The sequence below is a fragment of the Rhizophagus irregularis genome, chromosome 16 (genome assembly GCF_026210795.1).
Source record: "Rhizophagus irregularis chromosome 16, complete sequence".
NCBI classification, from domain to species: domain Eukaryota; kingdom Fungi; phylum Glomeromycota; class Glomeromycetes; order Glomerales; family Glomeraceae; genus Rhizophagus; species Rhizophagus irregularis.
In genome coordinates this window covers 1,360,130-1,386,915 of record NC_089444.1, presented here as the reverse complement: position 1 = coordinate 1,386,915, position 26,786 = coordinate 1,360,130, and the positions used below count along the sequence as shown (strand labels likewise).

Here is a 26,786-nt window from a genome sequence, read left to right as displayed (position 1 = left end):
TTCATGTAATGGAACTGTCCAACCTTGAGAAGGAGCAGGAGTTAAAGTTACATTAGAAGTTAGAATAGTTTTATTGAAGTTAGAATAGCTTTATCAATAGTAAATTATAAAAGTAAAAATTTTCATTAATTAAATAAAAATGAAATCCGCATTTTATACTGCAAATTAATTAACACAATCAATACATGTTTTAAATGTTACATACATACAACGGAGTATAGTAAATTTCATACACTATACTCAACATCAGTTATTACGTCATACAATACTCAATAGACAACCAATACTATACTACTATTCGTCTTACCTATATCCAATTGGGTGTCCAATTAGAAGTCTATTCAATCAATAGTCCAACAGAGACATTGATGCAAATCGATAGTACTTAAGGTATAACGTATACTAATTTTCGTATTTAAAATAATGAATTTATTGTATACAATTTCCAAAAAAAATAATTTTACAATTTTCAAATTTTAAAAAAATTGAAAAATTGAAATTTGTTAGAATAATTCAAGCAAATTTAGCAAATTCATAATGTCGACCATCGACCGAAATTAAGATTTGTCCTAATGATGGTTTATACAATACTAAGAAACGAAAAAATTCCAAATTAAAAACAATTCAAAAGGGTAGTAAATATATAATTATTCTTTTTTTAATATTTAATATTGATATATCTTTAATACAATAGTAAAAAAACTAATCGATTATAATCGTTTAACGTGATTTAATCATAGCGATCAATAATTATTAGTTAACAATAACGTAATGTAAAGTCACTAGGTATCACATTTTTAGAGAATATAAGATGAGTATAACGTTTTTTAACGTGAATCAACTGCAAAAAAATTCATAAATGATTTCGGTGCAAATTTATTGTCGGTCATTAGTAATTTTTTTCTGATACCCGATTTAAATAATGCTCTTACGTGAACTCAACATATTTTAATACATAATATATAATATTTATCCCAAAATTTCAAATAGTTTGTTTTTTACAATAAATTTTTCACATAATTTTTTACTTTTATTTGACGCCACGCCAGATTCCCATTTTCTGCAGATCGTTTAGATCGTTTGCAGTTTTGACTCGTGGATCACGAATAAAACAAAAAATATGTGAACCTCAAATGTCAGTGTTAAAAGTTATAAAATAAAAAATAAACAACTAAATCTCATGTTAAAAAAAAAAAATTTGTTTTATTAGAAAAGATAGAATTAAATTTACTCATTTGAAATTTCCTCGAATTAGAAGTTGGGAACTACTTTAATATCATATTTTATTTTGAGTTTAAAAAAATTTTTTTTTTTAAAAAACTTACAATCTTTTAAGTAATTAATAGAAGAATTTTTAACTAGGAAAACGGTAATCATTAAAGTAGTATTAAAGTCCGTCACATTTTATATTTACTTGGGATCATTTTTTTATTATAAAATTAAACATAAAAAAAAATTGATTATGAAAAATAGCAAATTATCAGTGTTACAAAAAAAAGGAATATGATTGAATCATTGAAAGGATATTTTTTAAAACATTCATATAGAAAATCATTGTTTAAATTATACCTCGTTTTCTTATTGTTCTCCGCTTTTTAACTTATTGAGGCTTACGTTTCACGTGTTTTTTTTTGAATTTATGAGAACGCCTTAAAATTTGAGATATTTTCCGTTAAAAAAATTCTAAAATGTTTTTTAAAAATATGATAATTTTTATTTAAGTTAAAATTAATAAAATTTAAATGAATATACGATGTGATAACCCAGAAATAGTAAATAAAAAAAAAATGTCTTTCTTATATAGATGTATTTGAAAAATATTCATAAATGATCATTTTCAAGAAAACACGTGCATGGTGATGGCCCAAAATATAATTATGTTGGTCTTTTATCTACTGAGAGATTATCTTTTAAATTGTGAAAGTATAGTTGGCGCACAAATCAGTTGAAGGATGAGGAACAAACCAAATAGTTTAAATAAGGTTTAGGATATAAAAGGAGAATATTATTTTGAATATAAAAAAAGAGCCGATTTTCATGTTCAAAATTTGGCTATAATAAATCGTGAAACGACTGTACAAATCAGGCGTATTCAAATCACGTGATACCGGATAAATCACTTATTCGGCATTTCGTGCGAATAACTATTAATTATCACACAGTAATATTATTTTATATGATCGGCGTGAAATCGCGCAACTGGCTAAAATTGATTCTCTACTTGCTGCTTGCTGGAACAATTATATCTGCTCATTATGAAAGTTATGATAATCCTCCTGCCTTTAACCGAAAATATTTTTATTCCAAACAACTTTTTTACTGAGAAAAAATGATTAATTAATATTAATATTATTATTGGTAGAATCGCCCCGAAATTGACCATATCGTAAATTTATGCATTTAAGATTCTCTGCTTGATCAATTACTAACACCACGTGTCAAAGCAAGCAACAAATTGAAATATTCTGATTTTGAATAATCATTTTTTTCCTAATAAAAGAAAATCTCAAAATGGTAAGTAATTTTATTTCCACAAAAAGCATGACCAGTAAGTATGATAAGCTAGTTTAATAGTTTATTGATTTTTATTGGTTTGCTATTATTATAATACATCTTAATACACTCACGTTCAGTTTTTACTAATATTTATAACTACATTACAATTAGTGATACGAACTTTCATTCCTTCAGGAGTCACGAAGAAAAAAAAAGGTTCGTCAAGCTGACAAATACGCAAATACACAAAAGTCTAAAATAGTTTATTTTATATGGTGAACTATATTTCCGTGTCCAGGATGATAAAAAAGTTATACGTAGTAAACAAATGTCTGAAAAACCAGTGGATTAGGTTCATTTCTAAAAATGATTGAATATTTATAAATCGCGCCATATCATACCATTATAACCAATCAAATATTCTTTAACTAATCAATATTCTTTTATAAAGTCATAAATTTTAATATTTAAATCACTATGTCTTCGAACTTTAATATCATGTAACTCCAATTCCCTCACTTCGTCTTTCAAATCAAACAATTCTTTCTTATCATCCTTAATAGCTAAACACTTGACTCTTTTTTTCTTCATAATATAATAGTCCTTTATGTTATGTAAAATATCATCATTACCAAATTGTAGTATTAACAACATATTAATTAAACTATATTGAGAATTTTCTAAGAATACTCCAAAATCCCTTTCTTCAATAGTTAATTCCAAACTTATGTAATCTAATTTAGAAGGGAGAATTTGTCCTAGATTTTTTAATATGATTGAACTATTAATTGGTGAATATATATTGATTGAAAGATAATTGAGACTTTGATTAATATTTTCAATTATCCTGATTTTTTGATAAGTAGAACTACTACTTTCATGCCCAACAAAATAAAGAAAATTGATATTATTATATTTTAATAATCGTGATATATCATGATTATAATAATTCATTTTACACCCACCGAAATTTTCTAAATAATCACCAGATTTTAATAATAATTGTTGTAATGATTCAAATTGTGGTACCTCATTTAAAATTAAAGATTTTAATTTAAATGGTTTAGTTAAATTATTAATTTGTTGAATAAAATTACTATTCAAAAATGAACAATAAATAATATGAATAGATTCTAAAACATTTAATTGTTCAAATATTTTATCAAGATTATTCACTAATTCAAATTTGATTTGATATAAAACTATTGTATTTAAAGTATTTGAACAATTATAATCTTTTGATAATAATAATGTTTGATATAAAGATATTAAATAATCGCTACTTAAATTAATTAAGAAAATTTTCTTAAGATTTTGATGTGAATGAATTATTTGTGATATATGATTATTAATTATCGTATTTTCTTCATAATTGTTAATATAAAGTTTCATATTTATAACGTTTTGAATAAAATTTTGATTTTGTAAAATTAATTCAAGATTATTATCAAGATATGTATCACAATAACTACCTGAAATTTCAATTTCAAGAGTATTTAAATTTACTTCATTTTCAATAAAAATTTTAAATAATGACATATGAACTAATCTCTTAAAATTTTCAGTATCATATAATATATTTTCGGGTTTCAAATTATTAATAGCAATACTTATCCATGTTTCAACAAAGAAGATAAATTTATGTGTATTCAAATATTTTAAAAATTTAAGATAATCAAATAACAACATATTCTTTGAAGGTAATGAATTATTAATAATTTTATATTCATATAATTTCATTTTAAATTCATCATTTAAATTATTCAAGTAAATTTCAATAATATTAATAATTTTATGACTTTTGTTAGGAATAGGAATCAAAAATGGATTTTCCCATAATAATGGAATTGCTAAACGACACCATAATCTGTTTACTAAAATACATGAATATAAAGTTGAAATATCTTTCTGAAAATATTTTATAACATCATATGTTAATTCAGGTAAATCTCCTGAAAATATTTTTGAACATGACATATTTGTAATTTTGAAAAGTGAAAAGGTGAAAAGTATCAAAAATTTTTATTAGATTTTCGGAGCAATGATTCCGATATTCATACAATTAATGTTGGCTAATTATGTGTAACATGTTTCAATAATTAGGCGCAACTTTAACTAATTATAGCGGCATAAAGGATTTAATCAAGTTTTTGTGTGACAGTACATGTAACTTCAATCGAATTATTTTATAACGCTAGCCGGATTATATGATCGGCATATAAATCCGCTTTTTTTGTTTAATGTCACGACATCACGACGTCTCGTCATCACGTAATAAATGACCAATGGAAGTAAGGTTACACAATTAGAATTTATTTATATAGATGATCTAAACGTAACACAAATATTTTTTAAAATTTCAAAGAATTATAGTTCCAGACAGGAATTGAAAATGGCATAATAATGGAATCGCTAAATGATATCATAATCTATTGACTAAAATGCATGTATGTAAAGTTGAAAATCATTCTGAAAAATTTTATGATTCCACAAGTTAATTCGGGCAAATCATCTGAAAATATTTTTAAGTATAATATTGTAATAATAAGCGATAAGAGAAGTATTTGTATCACATTTATTATTTTCTAAATGATGATCTCTTACAGTCGTAAGTCTGTAGGTGATTAATAATTATTTACATACTAGTAATGAATCGTTATTACTGATAATAGTTACTTTAAAGCTCTGAACGAGTCAAGTTGAACTGAGTTAAGTACTTGATTATATCAATCAGTGATATAAAATTTGATAAAAAAAGATATTATCATGATTGATTTTAAAGTTATTTATTATTCAAAATCTGTGAGGGTGATAAAACCGTAGGTGAACTTCCTAACTCCTTATGTTATCAGAATTAATAATATATTCATATACTGTATTACTCGCTTATATACTCACTATATATTTTCACATTCTTTATCTTTAATTTACAATGTTATTATTTTATTGAAAGAAGTTTAAAATAGTTTCTTTGTTGGTCAACATTCCAACATAAGTTGTTTTTATTCCCAAAAAAATTCATGGCATAATTTTTAGGCATTACATGATTTATTGTAAGTATGCAAAATCTGAAGAACTTCACATATTTTTATATAGTTCTGGATTCTTCATGGAATTTATAATCTTATAATTATTCCACTTACTTAAATTTTACCTATAATATAGCGGGTTCATGTATGAAGATACGTAATACCGTCTAGCACTGTATATAGTACCTGGGTCTTATACAAAAAATCTGGTTCAAAAATTGAAGAATACCCCCATAAAAAAATTGGATACGTTTTTTATAAAGTTTATAATATATTATATATGATTTTTTTCCTTAGACATAATATATCATAATAGGATACAGAAAAATGCACAATTCCATATAACTAAAAATATGGTTTGGATATGGAATTTGCATGGGATTCATATGGAATTTACATGATTTGATCACTGATTTTATCACGAAATTTATACGACTTGGTCACTGAATTTACTATTTGTATTACAGTTTACTATAATTGTATTTCCATAAATCTAATTTTACTTTATTAAATTATTGCTGTTTTCTAATTAGTGCTCTACATGAGCCAAGCCAGCTCGTGAGCTTTTAAGCTGAGCCAAGCCAAGTCAAACCAAGCTGCAGTTATAGCTTGGCTTGGTGTTGGCTTGGCTCGATTTATTGAAAATTAAAACTAAAGTTTCAAAACGTGATAACTTCGCCAATATTGCTCCAAATTTAATGAATTTACTACCATTCGATTTCTCTTGATAAGACGAATCTAATGGTAGTAAAATCATTAAATTTGGAGCAATATTGGCGAAGTTATCACGTTTTGAAACTTTAGTTTTAATAAATTTTATATGATTTTGAAAATGAGCCAGCTTGTGAGCTTTTGGAACAAGCCAAGCTGAGCCAAGAGCTGGCTCATGTAGAGCTTTATTTCTAATTACTGTGATCTAGCATTTTTTAATAAAAAAAAAATTTTTTGAAAAACATGTGAAAATAAAAATTTTATTGCATTTTCAAATAAAGGAGGTATGATTATAAGCTAAAAATTATAATTTTAAGAAAAAATTTTCAATCTTTAAATAAGTTTGCTTATAAATAACTAGAATATGTGATTTGCTGGGGGACTTCGTCCCCCAAACATAACATTTATAATTAAAAAAATTCTTTGATATAAATAAATTGAATTGTATGTAAAATCACTAAAATATTACTGAATAATAAAATTTTATTATAATTAGACCTTATAAAAAATCATGTTTTTAATAAGGTTTTATCCAATTTTTTCTTAAAAATAATGTTTCTAATCTATATAGGAATACGGAAAATGCACAATTCCATATTACAAAATGCATCATTTGCATGATTTGACCATAATTTATGCTGAATTTATATTGATTTGATCACAAAAATTACATAATTTAAGCATAGAATTTACATGATTTGGTTAATGAATTTACTGCTTAAATTACAATTATTAATATTAGTTGCATTTATATGAATTTTATTTTAATAATATTTTATTAAATTATTAAATCAAATATAAAAATAAAAAAAATCCTTAGTATCAATGTGATTATAATTAGCCAATAATATAAATTAATTCTTATGATTTAAAATAATGATGTAAGTTGTAATAAGTGTTTTAAAGTTAATACAGCTACGAAAAAATGAAATCTTATGAAAATTAATATTCAAGTAGAATCAACCTGCCTGAACAACTTTTAATTAATAAATGAAGTTGATTTCATTTGTCCAAAGTAGATATATTACGCTCTAAATTAAAAAAAAAACAGAAAAGAGAGTTAATATCATTAAGAAAAATGCAATTTTCTTTAAGCACTACACCTACATTTATGAAAATTAATATTCAAGTGATTTCAACCCACCTGAACAACTTTCAATTAATAAATAAAGTTGATTTCATTTGTCCAAAGTAGAGATATTACGCTCTAAATTAAAAAAAACAGAAAAGAGAGTTAATATCATTAAGAAAAATGCAATCTTCTCTAAGCACTACACCTATGTTCGTGAAAATTAATATTCAAGTGATTTCAACCCACCTGAACAACTTTCAATTAATAAATGAAGTTGATTTCATTTGTCCAAAGTGGAGATATTATGCTCTAAATTAAAAAAACAGGAAAGAGAGTTAATATCATCAAGAAAAATGCAATCTTCTCTAAGCACTACACCTATATTCATGAAAATTAATATTCAAGTAGAATCAACCCGCCTGAACAATTTTTAATTAATAAATGAAGTTGATTTCATTTGTCCAAAGTGGAGATATTACGCTCTAAATTAAAAAAAAAAGAAAAGAGAGTTAATATCATTAAGAAAAATGCAATCTTCTCTAAGCACTACACCTATGTTCGTGAAAATTAATATTCAAGTAGAATCAACCCACCTGAACAACTTTCAATTAATAAATGAAGTTGATTTCATTTGTCTAAAGTGGAGATATTACGCTCTAAATTAAAAAAAAAACAGAAAAGAGAGTTAATATCATCAAGAAAAATGCAATCTTCTCTAAGCACTACACCTATATTCATGAAAATTAATATTCAAGTAGAATCAACCCACCTGAACAACTTTCAATTAATAAATAAAGTTGATTTCATTTGTCCAAAGTGGAGATTATAGTGTGTTTGGAAAAAGAAGTTTAATTTAAAAAAATTTTATATAAAAAAAAATGTAATATAAAAATTAAGAACTGAGTTGACAAAAATTTGAAATAACATGAATTTTAAATTAATTCTTTCATTAATTATAAATTCAAGTAGTTTAAAAATAAAAATAGTAAAAAAAATATTTTTTATGAAATATCACAGTATTTTTTAAAAAAAATATACTTATAATTTAATTTGTAATTATGTAATATCCAAATATTTAATCTTACAAATAAAAAAAAATGTAAAAAAAATTTTATAAAAAAAGAAAAAATTTAAATTTTTGAAAAAAAATTTCGTCTAACACTTTTTTAATTGATTATCACAAGATCTGCATGATCATCTTAATTTTTTTAACTCTTTGAAAATCAATAACGATCAAAAAATTAAATACAACTAGAATTTGGAGGACTTCGTCCCCCAAGCATATCATTTGTTCATATATGCCAATTTTTGGAATTAGTGCTTTTTGATTTTAAAAACAAACTTTACCAAATTACCAGTTGCACAAAATAATAATCTACATCAGCTGATATGAATAAAATTGTTCATACTTTTTTTAAAACACCATTATTAAAATTTAAATAATCAGAATAAAATTCTTGGAACAAAATTGCAAATAACTTGATTATGTAAGATAAATGGATGAATTTATATTCATCCAAAAGAGAAAATTAAGACATATCTAATGAATCCAAAAACAAATGAATTGATTCACTGGTTGTTGAGCAAATGCATTCAATATATTTTTTTTTTTAATTTTTATCTTTGATTGTTGATATCACCATGCCTAGTAATGCTAAAATAAAGTACATTCTTACCTTTCAAATGAGTTTAAAATTATTTGATTAGCATATGTGAATGCCAAGATATTAATGAACTTGTTAATTGCATAAACTGACATAAAGTTATCATTTCTTATCAAAAAAAAAAATTTTAGAATCTTATTAACTTAAAAAAAATCAAAAATCTTATATTATAGCTTATATTTTTAATATTTTATATAAAAAAAAGTAGGGAACTGAAGTTAAAACAAATAAAAAATAATTTTTTCTTATGAAAAATAATTTTTTTTTTACTTACTGTTTAAAATAACCACTTTATATATTTATTAATTTTTTAACAAAAAAGTGATTGAAAAGTGATTGAAAAAGAATTGGTTATTATCTTTGTTTTTGAATATAATAAAAAAAACTTTTTTTATTTTCTGATAAATTTGGATTATCCAAACATATAACACATATTTAATTTAGGTTTGTAAAAGTTAAATGGATAAAATTTTATGAAAAATTTAATTTTGTGTTAACTTTACTAACTGAAAGTTTCTTGAAGTTAAATCAGATGACCTTTGATATGTATTAAAATTTTTTGTGAAGCTTAAAAATTGATAAGTATTGAATAAAAAGTAAAATAATTCTACAAAAAATAATATAGCATTGAAAAATACAATGAGCAATTCTTGAGTGAATAATGTTCAGTAAATGTCAATAATCAGTACATAATATTATTTTGCATATTGTTTAAAGCTCCCGACCAAATGGTTCCAATTTTTATTTTTTTTGATAATGTGTCAAATTAACTCGCCATCTATCGATGCTAAAATGATGATTTTGGCATCATTTGAAAGCTCTCGATAAGAGGATTCTAATGAGCTCTTAATCGTCTTTCTACGATCACTGGATGGTGAGTTATTATGTCAAAACGATTCTGACCAATTAAAAAAGAATTGAAAATTGGAACTGTTCGGAGCTTTAGTATTTTGATCATTGAAATGATCAACGCACTAGTATTATTGGTTTAATTTTTTAATACAAAAATTATATTGTAATGGATAAAATAATTAAAACAATATATTATTTTTATTTAATAAATTTTAGTAAAAACTTCATTATTTAATTAAGTGACAGATCGGAACTCGATAGGATAAAATGATCGACAATCTATAATTAATTTTACGGGTTTCGTTATTAATAAAAAAACTTTTTTTGGAATTTCGGTTTCTTTGTTATAAAAACTTTTACAATGAGCAAAAAAAAACAGTATATAGTAACTCTTTTAGCTAAAGGAATTATTTCAGAAGACTTGCATTATGGAATATATGCACGAAATTGGTGGGAACCGTGCAAATTTAACGAAAACTGCATAAATCCAATACCTTATCGACTATTTATGTCTGTTAATTGTTGTCTTAACGGTAAGAACTTTGCAATAACAGTTCTTAATGATGAGCAAACACATAACCCATGTTTTCGTTGTATTTGTGATGGTAAAGATTCCGGAACTCAACTAACAGCTACTGCAGCTATTAATAACACGTATAGCCAAATTTTTAGTAATAAAACAAAGTATTCAGGATTAGCTGTAATGGGATTTGATAATGAAGCAATTGTTCATGAGTTAGTAGCTGATATTTCATTTATTCCAATATTTATTCGCTTAGATCAGATATTAATTGTAGTTAGTAAAATTGGTGTTTCATCTCGTGAAGGATGTTATGGTGCTGGTCCTGGATATCTTTCTACACTTATAACAAAATATGCAGACAAACGTTCACTTTTTGTACAATCTATAGAAGATGAATGCAGTTTAGATATTTATAACGAAGGTATAAAATTATATCATAATAAGGATACTACACCTAATAAAATTTGGGAAACTATCGGTATTCTTAAAAAATATGATGGTGCGACTTTATTTGGAATTACTGATTATAACATTCAACAAATATTGACAGAATTGAATAAATTAGAAAAGAGTAAAAATTTAATTACTTGTACGAGTGATAATTGGAAAAACATTGATATATTGAATCTTATATTCGAACAAAATATAAAAAAACGTAAAATTGCCAACACATTTTCAAGTTGGTCAAAATTATTCACAAACTGGTACGATCAAACTAATACAATAATTCAATTTCCTACAATTTTATATCAGATTTATCCAAAAAATTATCAATTTCAAGAAAAAGAATTAGGTGCATGGCGAGCAATGTTTTGCGCTTCTGGTTGTACAAATATTACACCATTTATGAAAAAATGGCATTTGATTGAATTTTGGACAAAAGCACCAGATCCTTCATCTGATAGGGAAAATCTAGCAAAACTCTTTGAATCAGGAATGTTATTAGTAATAGAAAATAAATCTTTTTCTCAACCTGATAATGAAAGTGAAACATTTTGGAAAAGTTTACAAAAAGCTTTAGAAACAAATAAAAGAGGAATTGATGGAAATGTTAGGATTCTTTCAATAATTGCCGAAAATTTTACATACAAAAAACTCAAAGAAAAGTTTAAGGTAAAGATAAAATTCATATTGAATTCATTATAAAATAAATCTTAAAAAATCTAAATTATTACAGATAGGAAGTGATATAATTAATTCTGCACGAAAACATGCAAGACTTAATGGACCAGGTGCATCAAGCCTAATAAAGCCAAAAAGAATTGTTAAACGGATGTCTGAAATTAAAGAAAGACAATTTCTAATTTTTTTTCAGGATCGAAGTGTAGTTGCACAAAGTTCCTACCAGGTGGATAAAAATGGATCCCCAATATTATATATGCGTGATCAAAAAATCAAATTGTGGAAAAAATTTGAAGAAACCTTTCCTAACGGTATGAAAAAGACATCATTTATGGGCCGATTAGCAAACTGTAGTAACATTAAATATCGGGATGATATGGGTGGACTTTGTCTTACTTGTAATGAATATGGCTATACTCCATTTGAATCTTTAACAGCTATTGCACGCAATACATTTTTGCAAAAGGAGCAATTAGTAAGTGGAATCTATTTTGATAAATAAATTATTTAGTTTGATTATATTATAATTTACCTTTTCTAAATATCTTTAGGATAATGTATTGCGAAAAATTGATGATTTAAAGCGTCATCTGCGTCGTGGTTATGAAAGAGAATTAGTGGTTAATGCTGATGGTACAACAATACATAATCCCTGTATTTCCCATTGTTTGCCATATGCTTTTGGAAAGTGTTCTGAAAAACATACTTCACGGTGCTCAGAATGTGATAAATTTTTTGAATTTTTTGAATTTATGCACCTACATATAATGGAGGATCAAGTTGCTTCTTTAGACGAAATAAAGGAACACTTGCAATATTTTTTAGCCCATACAACACGAAAGATATACTTGAATGTTCAATTTAAAGCTACGTTGGCCAGTCTTGATGAGAATGGTGCATTATTTATTGTTGATTATAAGATGAGAATTTTGCCAAGATCTGCTCGGGAAACTAAAGCAGAATTTTTTGGAAAACGTGGATGGACTCTTCATACAATTCTGGTTTTTACAAAAAAAAAAGATTGCAAAGAGTTAGATGTAAGGGCCTACGATCACTGGTCAACTGATACCAAACAGGATGCTTGGTTCACAGCCTCTTCATTTGAAGCTGTTTTTGAAACAATAAAACATAAACCAAAGTGGATTAGAGTAATTTCAGATAATGGGGCACATTACCATTCATCAGAACTTATGGCTATAGTTACACATTGGAATGAGTGGTATCAAATTGAGGTTCGTGATTGGCAATTTCTTGAACCAGGTGAAGCTAAAACAACTATTGATTCGCATCATGCTGCAGTAAGTATTATTGTTATAGTCATTGCAATAAATTTCATATTAAAATTACCTTTTCTTTTTAGATTTCCCATTCAATCAAACGATATATTCGGATTGGATATAGTGGAAGCAGCTAAACATTTAGCTGGTACATCACTGGCAAATTTAGAACCAAATCGAAGTCAATTTGAACCTGAAGATGAAAAAATATATAATATTAGCAAAAAAGAACAAAATTCAAAGCCCAATGTCAAAACTATAAAAGGTATTTCAAATTTGTTTTACTGGAAATGGCCAATTTCTGGCGAAATGACAGGTTATGTATGTGCCCGATCACTTCCACATTTTGGTCCATGGAATAATTTTTCTCCTGCTGCAATTGCCAAACTATGCACCAAACCAATTATTCGTCCCCATCCAAAGATTTCTGAACAAACTGAACCTGAATTAACTTGGACAATTCCTCTGTTAGGTGATTGATTGAAATAAAATTTTTTCATCATAACATTTGACTAATAATTTTCTATATATAGATACACCTAGCATACCAGAATTCATGGATAATAATAATAATGGTGATGGTGAATTAGAAGATGTAAGGTAAATAGATGTGAAACTTAAACAAACATAATTCAAATTATAAACCTACATGATTTGTATTGAATTAGTTCTGTTGACATGAATTTTCAATTTCCTATGGGATGGGCGCTAAAAAGCAATCAAAAAGTAGGGGGAAAAGGAAAGGGAAAAAGAATGACAAAGCAGGTAAAGGAGTTGTTGAAAAGTTTTTTTTTGAATGGAAATCTTAATCAAAAGGATAAGATGTCAGCAAAAGATATGTATAATGAACTGCTGACATTTGTTGAATCTGGTGAATTGAAAGCTGAAGACTTCCCTAAGATAACAACAATACAAAATTGGATCTCAGCTTATGCACGAACGTTCAAGGAACAAGCTACAGAAAATATGGTAAATAACGCACTATAATATAATAAATAAACTGGTAGAAAGTAAATGTTTATGATTAAACACCGCTCAGTATGTTTTAAAAAAAAATAAAATAAAGGAACGATGCCTAAATAAACTATATATAGGGTTAAACCCAAAAAAAAAATCTAAAACTAACCGATTTTGGTTAAAATTGCTCAAAAATAATTTATTTAAAGCTTGAAATAGCCAAAAATATATGGTCGGAATCTTACGTTCTTCCATAGTAAAATCGAAGACGTGGAACTCTGGCGACTTCAAACTCTTCAAGTGGCTTAGTTAGGATCGACATTATTAATTACTGTATTTAAAATTTGCATATTATATCACATGATGAGACGACGATCTGGTAAAATAGGAGTTTTAGCCATTTTCGGTAAAGATTTGCATAAATCGTAATTAATAAATTTCACCTATTGAGTCGCGATTGGTCCCTTAAATGTTAATTAAATTTAATTGTTTTTTCATTTTTTAATTTTTTTTAAATTTTTTTTTATTTAGATGATCAAAGAAAAAAGGTGATCAACAAAATTTTTTTTTTTACAAAAGTTTATTATTTGATAATTAAACTTAACAAGCAATAAGAGTATCACAGAAGTGCCCAATTTATGATTTTATTCTAATGATGTCAAAAGAAGCAATATTTGCATATAGCAATATTTTTTGAAATATTAGTATTAAATAATGTATTACTATTGAAATTGCGAATATGCATATGCATATTTATATATATATAAATTTGAACTCTAAAGTTCGCGTTGCACACTTCCAAATTTCTGAAAAAATACTTGAAGATCGCACAACAAATACCAAATTAAGCGAAAAAGTACATTTATTTGGAAAGTGATCATCAATAACTATCACATTAAAAGTATACTATCGCGAACTTTTTTAAAAACGATTTGTTACACAAAATTTAAAAAGTTACTTATAGTAAGTAAACTTATTTAAAGATTGAAAATTTTTTCTTAAAATTATAATTTTTAGCTTATAATCAATACCTCCTTTATTTGAAAATGCAATAAAATTTTTATTTTCACATGTTTTCTCAAAAATTTTTTTTTATTAAATAATGCTAGATCACAGTAATTAGAAAACAGCAATAAATAAAAAAAAAATAATAAACAAAATACAAATACATTATGAAAAATCCCTCCTTATTAAAACCACCTATTGCAACCAAAATTATCTATAAGTTCAGGTTCATTTGGAGTTAAACAACCTAAAAAAACAAAAAAAAAAACATGAGAACATCTAACTTAATTGGAAACAAAATCCCCCCTCATATAGTATCTGCAATCATCCAAGTCACCAAAGGTTAGCATTTCTACAAAAAAAGAAAGAAACCTCCAGAATGTCTGACCTACATAAAAAAAAAGAATTATGAAGCATCTGATAAAAAAGAAACCAAAACAACAAAAAACTCTGAAGCAACAAAACTGAAACAACCTACAAAAAAAAAAGAATCTGAACCCAACTTACAAAAAAAAAAAAGAAAATTTGAACTGACCTAAAAAAAGAAAAAATCCTGAACCATCCTACAAAAAGGAAAGGACTCCCAAACTGATCTACAAAAAAGAAAAAAGAAAACTGAATCTTCTTACAAAAAAAAATCTGTTGGCCTATAAAATAAAAAAAGAGATAAATATAAATAAAAAAGAAAGGGGAATAAAGAATAAATCAAAAAAAATATTTTTTTAAAAAGAGAGGTAACAAAGTTAGAAAAGTTAAAAAAATTTTTTTTAAAGGAAGGACGTCAAAGTTAGAAAAATAAAAAATTTTTTAGAAAGAGAAAATAGAAAGAAGAAAATTTTTTTTTTAAAAAAAAAGAGTGGAAATAAAAGAATAAAATCAAAAAAAATTTTTTTTTAAGGGAGTGATGAAAAAAAATTTTCTTTTAAAGGAAAGTGATAAAAAAAAACTTTTTTAAAGTGAGGTATGAAAAAAAAAACTTTTTTTTTAAAAGGGGTGACGAAGAAAGAAGAAAATTTAGAAAAAATAACAAAAATAAGACAAGAGAAAAGAGAAAGGAAAGGAAAGATAGAAAAGAAGATCGGAAGATCAAACCCATCAAAGTAAGGGTTTTTATAAAAACAAATAACGTATCATAACAAATCAATAAACAATCACATTATCTTGTGTTATGATATGGAATTTTTGTAAAATTATCTTCTAAAAATATTAAGTTTAAAAATTCTGTACACATTCCACATGATTAAATTTTTTCCGTATATATTAGTTTTTTTAAAAAATATTCAAAAATGAATTGCTTGAAAAAAAAAACTCTCCCTGATGATCAAATTTTATATAGGAATCTGCAGTAAAAATAATTTTAGAAGCAAAATGGGTATAACACCATTGAAAGAAGACTTCGCCGCCCTGGAAGGATATGCAAACAAAACAGATGAGGAACGCAAAGCAATTATAAGCAGCGCAGGAATGGAAATAACCACAATTGATAAAAACATAGCACAATTTTTAGGTTCAGAAGATGAAACACTAGGCGCCTTTATTAGAGGAATTATCACAATATGTATAGACCTCAACAACACCAACAGAAACAAGGATTTTGAAAAATACATAGAAGAATACAGAAACTCAAACAATGAAATGCTGAAACAAATGCATACAGAAATGAACAAAACAATTTGACAAAAAGAAGAACAATGGAAACTCAAAGAAGAATATTACTTCAAAAATACAACAATAAAAGCACACCAAATACAAACAGAACTAAGCACAGTAGACTCAGAAGATAGAATAAGAATAGAGAAGCTGAAGAAGTGCAAAGAAATGGTTGAAAAAGACTATGAGAAAAGCGATGACTCCAACGAAAGCAACCTGTGGGAAATTACTAGCAATACATCTAGTGACGACTTGAATATTGAAGAGCAATTGAAGATGAGATATCAGAATTTTAACAATACCTCACATCCACACAAAAGCAACACACCCAACAACACCAATGAAAAGTCATGAATGCAAGAGAAAAATAAAAATGGAAATTTTTGATATTCAAGAGTGATCCATTACAATACACAGAAATTCTCTCTTGTAATAAATCCATTTTATTTTATTTTATGAATCTTTCATTAAAAATATAAAATTCGTTTACCATTTTTAAATTTTTAGTAAACTTTACTCAACCCATATATTTTTTATTTGTCTATGAGTCTTTCATTAAAATGCAAAATTCATTTATCATCATTATTAACTGTTTTAATTTAATTCCAAATATTCTAAAGTTTTATTAATATGAATACCTCGAGTTCAGATTCTCAGGAATACCTTTACAGGTACTTGATCATATGGGAATGATCAAAATGACCTTTTGCATAGTTGTTAATCATAACCTTTCGCATAATTGCTAGTTATAACCTTTCACATGATTGCTGATCATTTTCTTCTCAGAGCATGCACCATAATGTCACCGGCATCTGCTACATACCGATAGATGAAATCCTAATATTTATAAATATATATATCCTTGCTTGGTTTAGATTTTATTCTTTTAATTTATTCAAAATCTCAAACTGCGATAATTTCCCTTAATACTTTCATAACATCATTATTTTTGTTTTATTAATTTTATTTTAAATATTAATTTTATCAATTAGTTATTAAACATTTTCTAATATGAAGCCATATTAGTAAATCTATATTAACAACTAATACAATTATTAATTATCATTATATTTTCCTAGATCCCCAATATTATTCCCAATTCCAAGTCAAAACTTGGTATTAACTATTAATCATTAATTATTCCAGTTCCAATCTGAAGATTGGTTTTTAACCATTAATAATTCCAACTCCAATCCAAAGATTGGTAAAGTTCAATCAACTCCAAAACCTCGATCTTAAATATCTTTTCAAGTTACACTAATAAATTGATTATCTCTCGATTATCCATCTAAAACTCAACATTTCCCATCATAATTTATCATTTTCCATTACAATTTATCATTGTCCATGACTTTGTCCAAACTGTCCATCATAATTTGGTATTATCCATAATTTGTCCAGACTGTCCATAATTGTTATTGTCTGTAAATTGTCCATTCCATAAATTAAATTGTCAAGGTCTTCCTAATATTATATCATTTCATTAAAGTAATAATAATCTATTTATACTAAACTAATAATAACTAATCTAATAATATAAATAATTATAAATAACTGAACTATAAATAAATATTACTATAAATAACTAACTATTGTACAACTATAATAATGTATTTTCTGATTATTTCGGTTAAATATTCTTCCATTGGCTGAATGTTTATCCATATTCCATTCGGTATATTATTCATCCTTCGGGTAGTTATTCTTCTGATCAAGTGATTATCTTAATATCTAGGGTTACAGCGTGAAATATAGTTTATATATTAACTTTATAATAAACTTTATTTACATATAGCTTATCAAAAATATCCAAGATTTCATATCATCTTAAACTTTTCCCCCTCAAGTTTTAATTTACTAACCAAATTTTTATTTACTCTAAAATTATAACAACTATATCCATAATTTCTATCATGGGTAAAAAAAGAGATATTTAAGATATGCACAAATTTTTAGCAAGTAGTTTTAATCATTATTCATATTCTGTTTATAACTATATACAGTCAACTCTGGATATAACGAACCTTCCGTTCCAGGAGGTTTGGTTCGGTATATAGTGAATTCGTTATATAATATACCGAACTAGTTTTCTTTATAGGTAATTTAGGCCAAATTTGTAATGCTGGCCAAAATTATAATTTCTTTTAACATAAATTTTTGAAAAAATTACTAGTAATTCTGGCCAGCACTATCTGGACTACTATATAGTCACATGACCGTTCGTTATAGAAAGTATAAAGTTATTATATAGCTGATATATAGGAGCTGGTTAAAAAAAAAAAAAAAAAAACTCTTCCCCTTTCCGTCAGATTTCATAGAAATCCGCAGTATACACATTTTTTTTAAAATAAAAAATAATTTTTAACCCTTTACGTTGGTAAAAAAGGAGTGAGGACCACTTGGTGGCCTCGACGGAAAGTACTCCTTATATATCCCGTTGCTTTTGGAAGTAGTTTTTTCATTATAGTACACCAAAATTTTTATAGTTATGTCATCTTCAAAGTCTTTAAACATTTTACCTTCCCTTGAGAAAAAATATCCCCTTGACATTTCTTTTTCCAAATTTCACGTGACTCGTCCTAATCGAGCTGGTTACAACAAAATTTATGACATCAGTAGATCAAAAAGTTTCTTTTTTGAGTTAGTCGATCATTCTACAGACACCAATGAAATTCATCTTAAAATACACACAAATGATTATCACATGAAAACAACCCCAATTAGTTATCCTAACACAAGTAAACTCCCTAATGACAAATACCAGATTAGTGTTATGCTCACACATTTTTTTTCTTTACAAAGAGTTTTACCCAGGCGTATTCAACAAAAATTTTTTAATTTTATCCGAGATAAATTATTACAAAGAAAGGCGATCATCATGTCACGTGCTAGTAAAATTGATTCACGTAACACAACCACCAAAAACTTTTTTAATTTCTCTTACAAACGATATCGTTTTCACTTTGGAATATATATTCCTTGTTCTCATGATTACATTACCCCTGGATTTCCTGGATTCACTCCTCCAAAAACCATTTGTAAAGTACCGACACCATTCATAATGTCAGATTTTAGAAGAGCTTGCGTCCTTCACCAACCCTTATTCTTTAAAAATGATGTGTTTATACATATTAAAAATGTTAAAAAAGAACTTAATGTTGATTCAACAAATCCTTCTTTAAAACCAAAGATTTTTCATGCTAATCTTTTATACACTCACTGGAATACACATAGAACTAAAAGAATTTATTCTCGAAGATTGGGAATTTCTTATGAAGAAACGATCCATGCTCGTGATCGCCACTCCATTACACACCTTAATAATAAACATATATATAGGAAAAAACTTTGCAATTTAAGTATCCGACGTAGTCACAACCCTCGCGTGAGCAAGGCTCAAGAGACTCGTTTTGATAGGGCTAAACGACGCATTTTCAACACAAAAGAACATAATCATATGGACCTTATACAGCATAAATATGCTACGGCACAAAGATATCGATTTCTGTTTTCAGAAACACAATTTGTTCTTAAACCCATCAAACATCTTCTTTACAACCAAGGCCTCCATCACGGAAATTATAAATTTTGGACGCCCTTTTTTGGACGCCCTGGTAAAAGATTTATGACTACCACGATTAACGATACTCCACCATCATTACCCCTTATTACGTATACAGTAGCGCCCTACAATCCAACCCCTAATATGTTTATTCCTCACAAATACAGAAATATAATTCCTAAGGAACCGCTTTACACAGAGGAGGGTGTATATATAGTTCCAGGTTCTAGAGAGTGGTTTACTTATATGTATAATTTACACAACAATTTGCCCCCACCACTTACAAAAGCACAACGTCGTGCGTTACAACGTGAGAATGAGCGTATTGCTCATTTTAGATTGAATCAAGAAAATGCAATTATGCAAGGGACTTCAGTCCATCGGGTTAAACCACGACAATTTTTGAAGGATAGGTTGAGTACATTTTGTGAGCGTGTTCACGATAAAATGACGAAGTTGACAACCCAATACTTGGAAACTGACAACGAAATTACTAAATCAAAAGTTTATAAGACTATGAGTAATTATTGTACCAACATATTTGAAGATGATAATATTAGATCTAACAAGCACATACGCTATGGCAACCAATCACACCTTAACATGTTCGGAGTGCCAGTGGACACTTCCGACGATGCTAAAGAGCTCGAACTCAGACCTAAAAAATGAAGATTTTCTTCGCATACTACTAACCTTTACCCATCAATTGATAACACAGATAGATTCAAACGTAGACGTCTCTCTCCTGCCGTTATGGACGACTCAACTGGAGTGAAGATTCATTGATATTAAACATTTATAATTTTTTTTTTTTTTTTTTTGAGTCAAAATTTTTTCTACTTAGCAGTAGTTTATTTCTACATCTTATTTTGTTTTATTATTTACACCCAATTTGCGTAACCAAAAAACAATTTAGAATAGTGTGAACCATTCCAACTCTGACAGTATTTACAGTTGGCGCCTTTTTAGGCGAAAGAAAAATATGGGACTTCTCACCCTTTATAGAAGTTTGATTTTTTACATAGTGGTTCTCTTTTTACACATTTAGAAGCTAATGATACTATTAATTATAATTCTCCTTCATCTTCAAACATTTGTTTATTTTATAATGTATAGTTTTGCCACACTTAATTTTTATACATAAGATATTTTATTTAGATGATAATTCACCATAATAATGTAGCCATTAGATAGATGTTCTCACTTCTTTGGTTCTCTAGTTCCCTGTTTCCTTTTACCTGCTCCTTCATCGGTCGTGTTGTCAGAGCAGTCTATTATATATAATAATTAGGTAGGGTCTGCCCCTCGGGATAGATGATGGACTAAATGTTGGGCACATTCCTAAGGATAAATGCTCTCTTAGAATAGTTCTTCCGACTTTACATAAAATAAAATAAATAAATAAATAAATATATAGGGGCTGGTTAAGTTTGGTTCGGATGCGTTATATAGTGTTTTATTATAAAAGTTCGTCATATCCAGTGAAATTATTTATAAAAAATCGGTTCTGGAAATTATGATTCGGTATAACGAGGTTTCGGTACAAAGAGGTTCGTTATAACCAGAGTCGACTGTATATAGTTTTTACTTAAAATACCACAAGAAACAAAAGTTTTCAGTCCACTTCTTCTAAGACAATAACAAGTGAAGTAAATAGAATTGCTGCATGTTTAGCAGCTGTCAGAGGTGGGTTTATATAATATAATGATCTTATAATTTTCATCCAGCTAATTCTACTATAGTAGCACCATCAGTTCAACAAAAACAAAGAGAAGCAAGTATTGAAATAGTAATTCCATCAGTTCCACTACCAATTATGACAAATAACAGTAGAATTTATGAAACTTCAATTGTACAAGACCATGAAACTTAATTATACAAGATCAAGAATTTGCTTTGAATTATTCAATGGTTCATGATACTTTTAATACCAATATATTACCACTTGATGTAAATATATCAAGATCAATGGAAAAAGTTCCAACAGGTATTAATAAGTATTGAATTTACGTATTGTTAATAATTACATATTAACGATAATTATTTACATTTTGGTTTTTTTTAGCTGATAATACAGTATTTTACCTACAAATAGTCAATGGTCTGAAGAAGTGTTTAGGATAAAATAAAAGTATATATTAAGCGATACATAAAATCAAAGCTTTGCAAGACGTGTTTCAAAAAGAGATCAATGAAAAATTAAACATTATGTTAGAAAAAGTTGATCAATTAATCACTCCTGAAGATTCTTATTGGAAGGTATTATAAAATATTATTTATTTATTATAATTTGAATTAATTTATTGATCTATTTATTGTTTAATAGAATCTAGCATCAAAAACGTGCAAGGTTCAACTACCTCTTCTAGGCCTTTATTCTGATGATTTGGAATTTAAAAAAGGATTTGAGATAGAGGTCTGCATTGACCACTATTTTACAACCCAGCCCAGCCCGCACTTGGAAATTAACATAAAGTGTCCAGCCCGGCCCGACCCGGACTTAAAATATCAAAAACCTGGCCCGGACCGGACTCAGACTTTTATTATATTATTTGGTTGTAAAAACAAAAAAATTGGCCAACTTAATTTTGGCCAGTTTAATTTCGGCCGGAATTAAGACGATTTTGGCCAGAATTACGAAAATCCGGTTTTACGAAAATTCATGTGCCAGCTCGGACCCAGCCCGGGTGAATTTTGAAGAAAATTTGCTGGCCCAAACTCGGATCTGGGTCCGGGCCGGGTTAGGGTTTCTGGGTTCCGGGTCCCGTTTGCAGACCTCTAATTTGAGACTATCCTAGAATGAGAAAAACCAAGATACAGTATATTGAACAACTAGGAGAACAATGGACTCATATTTATTCAGGATGCATCTATCCCTTAGTAAGTTTCAATAAAAAATCATGTGTTAAAATATAATGTGATAATTATTATACATTTATTGTGTTTTTATTTTAACATTAATTATGATTATAGCATTACTAATATTAACTGCTAATTTATTTCATATTTAGTGCTTAGATGTAATTAAAAGTCATTGATGTGATAGAGTCAAAGACATTCGTGCTTCAATGTTAGACGTATTTGGTGAAAATCATTTAATGCGTATTAATACTACAGCAAATTCTGACACAATTCAAAAATTTAAAAGATCTCATAAAACAAAAGAAGCTTTCTATTGTTTATTTGAAGTTGATGATGACAAAACTTTACATATGTCATAGTGATACAAAAAAAGGCATGGGAAAGAAAACAACTACAGTGATGGGTACCACCTTTACTTTGGCTGTTTGTGAAATTGTTCTAAATCCAAGACATCCAAAAATTTCAGTTAGTGATAATGCCCTTCATAGACGTTTTAATGTATATTTGTTAAGTTAAATTAATATAACTACAAATCTATGAGCATGAATCAACAGTTGTTAATAATTATTTATTATAGGAATATTTACAGAATTCAAAAGAGATAATAGCAGATATTACCAAAGATATTAGTCGTGAAGAACTTGGTGATTCATATGTTAGTTCGGGTAATAATGATACTGGTAGTGAGGGTGATGTTCATAGTGATAAAAATATAATTAATCAAGATGAATCTGATAAAGAACAATACGAAAATGATGGCAATATTGATCAATAAGAAATAAATAATATATTCATGTAATAGGAATATAAAATTGTAATTTTTATTATTTCGTGTAAAACAATAGAAGTAAAGTATTATGTAATTAGTAATTACTAATATGAATTTAATAATGTATATACGATATTAAATATAATATTTAATTAATAAATAAAATCTTTAAAGAATCCCTGAACTAATATTTCAGATCCTTCAGGATTCTACAGATTTTTTGATGTTAAAGATCCGCTGAGGTGGGAAGGATCTATGCGTATCCTTACTAATTACAGAAAATAAGGATTCCACGTGGATCCTAAATCCTAAAACATTACTGATGTAATTTTATTTCATTCTTTTTTGTTATTCTACTTTGGCCTTTTTTTTTAAATCATCAACTTTTTAAAATCATTTTATTTCAGCCTTTTTTTAAATACTTTTTTTACAACGCTCCTTTAAGTTAGCCCAAAAAAATGTTTTTCTTATTGTGGGAATACCTGACAACTTTAATGAATGAACTTCATAATTAACATTAAGTAAATTAGAAAAGGGAAGAGTATAGAGCTATAGACTAAGAAATGTAAATAAGAAATGTTCTAAGCTTTAACATTTCTTCTTTTTTAGGTATACCAGCAGCACCAACTTCTTGGAACTTAAATGGACTGAAAGGTAAATCAGACACTTGTTTTGATTAACAATTTTATGTGTTTGTTCATTGATATTATAGGTTCAAGCATATCACATATACACTTTCACATACCACATTACTTTGAAATTACTCAAAACCTAAAGTCAATCTATGTAATTATTCGGATACAACAAGTGAATTGTTTACTGTGATTTGTAATATAATAATTTACTTGAATTTTTTTAATTTGATTACATTAAGCAATAAATTAATATATATATTCATTTAGCATGTATATTTGTACTTGTACTATATCAAAATAGAATAAAGTTAGAAGACTTTAGTTTATCAAGAAAAATAAATAACTGATGCATTATATAATCCAGCAGATATCTTTGGTGTAGTTTATTATCAAAATATTTAAATAATATGAAAAATAAAAGTCAATAAATATAGATTAAATACAATCAGCTATTGAAATAAGTATAAAAACTTTACATTATCATTGGTTGATAATTTATACCTCATAATTGGAAAAGTTATAAAAAGAAGATTTATTTAAATTACAAACTAAGAAACTTGTAAAATATTTACTACTCTAATCTTAGTGTTTAAATAATTTAAGTATAATAAAAAAAAGTGAATATAAATATATAAGCTAAAAATAAAAGAATTATTTAAATTACAAACTAAGAAACTTGTAAAATATTTTACTACTCTAGCCTTAGTGTTTAAATAAATTTAAAAAGAATAAAATAAAAAATAATTTCTTTTGAATGTGTAATATCAAATATCACTTAAAAGAAACTATAAATTTTTTTAAAAACAAACAATGATTAGTTAATTATCATCTGTTTTAATATCTAAATAATTAAATATTAAATAAAATTAATTTCACATAAAATAATTTGCAAGATTAATTCTTTTATATATTACAGTACATACCTAATGACCCTAAATTCTTAATTATATAATCATTCAAATCTTCACTTACTAGAATTTCATTTGCTTCTACACTGGCTTGTGAATTTTCATTTTCAAGAATTTCATTCAACTTACTAGTATTCTCATCTGTTTTAATAATTAAATTAATTAATTCATATAAATAATTTGCAAGATTAAATTTTTATATATTATGGTATATACCCAATGTCCTCAAATCTTTAATCACACAATCATTCAAAATTTTACTTTCAAGAATTTCATTCAATTTTTTACTAGTAAAATCAAGTAAGCGACTTGTATAACATGCTTTAGAGTGAGATTTAGTAGCAATATTGTTACGCCCAATTGGTGCATTTATAAATTCCATAATGTTGCTTTCTAATTCTTCACTGACTTCATTACCATCAGGACGGAAAATCCATTTTTTAATAATATTTAATACTTCTTTAGAAAATGGCCTTTTTGATGAATCTTCATTCCAACATTTTTTCATTAAATCTACATAACATTGTGGGGTATTTTCAATAATTTCAGGACGTTCACCTTTACAAATACCTAAACTAAGTTGAATATCATGTGCTCTATTATTAAATGGTGGTATCCCAGATGTAAGCTCCCACATAATCATAGAAAAACTATATATATCACTAGCTGGAGTATAAGATTTGCCTCTTAAAACTTCAGGAGCCATAAATGGTATAACACCATAAATATCATACTCTTTCAAAAACGATCTTACATGTTGACATAATCCTAAATCACTAATATAAATTTTATCCTTATCCTTATTATTATGATTTAAAATATTACCATCATGAAAATCACAATGAATAAGATTTTCTTCATGTATCTTATTAAGTCCAGAAATAATTTCGTACAACATATATAATTTTTGATTCCAATTATTTTCAACTATACTTGTTAAATTTTCTCTTAAATTACCTTTATTTGCATAATCCATTACTACCATATATTTTGAAGTATTTGGATCTTCTGTAAATCCATAAAAAAATATAATATGATTTGAATTTAATACACTTGCATGATATTTCCACTATAAAAAATAATAACTTATTAATATAAATAATTCTTAAATTAAAATAAAAAATAATATACTATCATACTTCTTTTAAAAATTCATTTAAGTTTTCATTTAAATCCTTATGACATTTAAGAATTACTTTTTTATCTCTATTATTCTTTAACCAAGTAGCTTTATATATAGTACCAAATCCTCCTTCATTAAAATATTCAACATTTCTAAATTTGTTATAAGGAATCCATTTTAATCCATTTTCAAAAATAAAATTATCTATAATTGCATTTTCACTTTTTCCAAATCTATAAATTTAAATAGTTAAAATTATATTATAGCTTGTATTATAATTACACCAAAATAAATTATTACTTACTCTAAAATTTAAATAAAGAATTTGATGTAATAAATCTTAGTTTTTAGATAAATATATAATAACCTATAATTTACAACTTACCAACTAAAGCAACAGATATTTTTTAAATGAAAGAATTCAGTTAACAAATAAGTATAATATACATATTCCTTATATAAAATATATAACAATAGAAATATAAATATCTTACAAGCTATATCATAGATAGTTTTTTACATAAAGAAATTAGTTAGTTTAAATTATGCATAAATATTATAACAATAAG

At 26.4% G+C, this 26,786-nt stretch overlaps 6 protein-coding genes across 6 annotated transcripts; 4 read left to right on the top strand and 2 right to left on the bottom strand.

The window, feature by feature from the left end:
* Positions 1-2,928: 2,928 nt before the first annotated feature.
* Positions 2,929-4,473, bottom strand: OCT59_008065 (uncharacterized protein; the record flags this gene model as incomplete). Its single annotated transcript, XM_025332891.2, has 1 exon — positions 2,929-4,473. One exon carries the CDS (start codon positions 4,471-4,473, stop codon positions 2,929-2,931), a length of 1,545 nt encoding a protein of 514 aa, XP_025165715.1.
* Positions 4,474-10,185: 5,712 nt separating this feature from the next.
* Positions 10,186-13,733, top strand: OCT59_008064 (uncharacterized protein; the record flags this gene model as incomplete). The annotated part of the gene is made up of 5 exons (XM_066142214.1): positions 10,186-11,460; positions 11,525-11,944; positions 12,021-13,218; positions 13,280-13,346; positions 13,415-13,733. 5 exons carry the CDS (start codon positions 10,186-10,188, stop codon positions 13,731-13,733), a joined length of 3,279 nt encoding a protein of 1,092 aa, XP_065999117.1.
* A 2,343-nt stretch (positions 13,734-16,076) lies between these two features.
* OCT59_008063 (uncharacterized protein) lies at positions 16,077-16,712 on the top strand (the record flags this gene model as incomplete). The annotated part of the gene is made up of 2 exons (XM_025324954.1): positions 16,077-16,215; positions 16,393-16,712. The coding sequence occupies 2 exons, from the start codon at positions 16,077-16,079 to the stop codon at positions 16,710-16,712; spliced, it is 459 nt and encodes a 152-aa protein (XP_025183644.1).
* Positions 16,713-19,419: 2,707 nt separating this feature from the next.
* On the top strand, positions 19,420-20,589 carry OCT59_008062 (uncharacterized protein; the record flags this gene model as incomplete). The annotated part of the gene is made up of 1 exon (XM_066142213.1): positions 19,420-20,589. The coding sequence occupies one exon, from the start codon at positions 19,420-19,422 to the stop codon at positions 20,587-20,589; it is 1,170 nt and encodes a 389-aa protein (XP_065999116.1).
* Positions 20,590-23,157: 2,568 nt separating this feature from the next.
* On the top strand, positions 23,158-23,557 carry OCT59_008061 (uncharacterized protein; the record flags this gene model as incomplete). The annotated part of the gene is made up of 2 exons (XM_066142212.1): positions 23,158-23,280; positions 23,360-23,557. The coding sequence occupies 2 exons, from the start codon at positions 23,158-23,160 to the stop codon at positions 23,555-23,557; spliced, it is 321 nt and encodes a 106-aa protein (XP_065999115.1).
* Positions 23,558-24,696: 1,139 nt separating this feature from the next.
* Positions 24,697-26,367, bottom strand: OCT59_008060 (uncharacterized protein; the record flags this gene model as incomplete). The annotated part of the gene is made up of 6 exons (XM_066142211.1): positions 24,697-25,027; positions 25,110-25,235; positions 25,311-25,607; positions 26,052-26,163; positions 26,234-26,269; positions 26,338-26,367. The coding sequence occupies 6 exons, from the start codon at positions 26,365-26,367 to the stop codon at positions 25,005-25,007; spliced, it is 624 nt and encodes a 207-aa protein (XP_065999114.1). The 3' UTR covers positions 24,697-25,004.
* Positions 26,368-26,786: the final 419 nt, after the last annotated feature.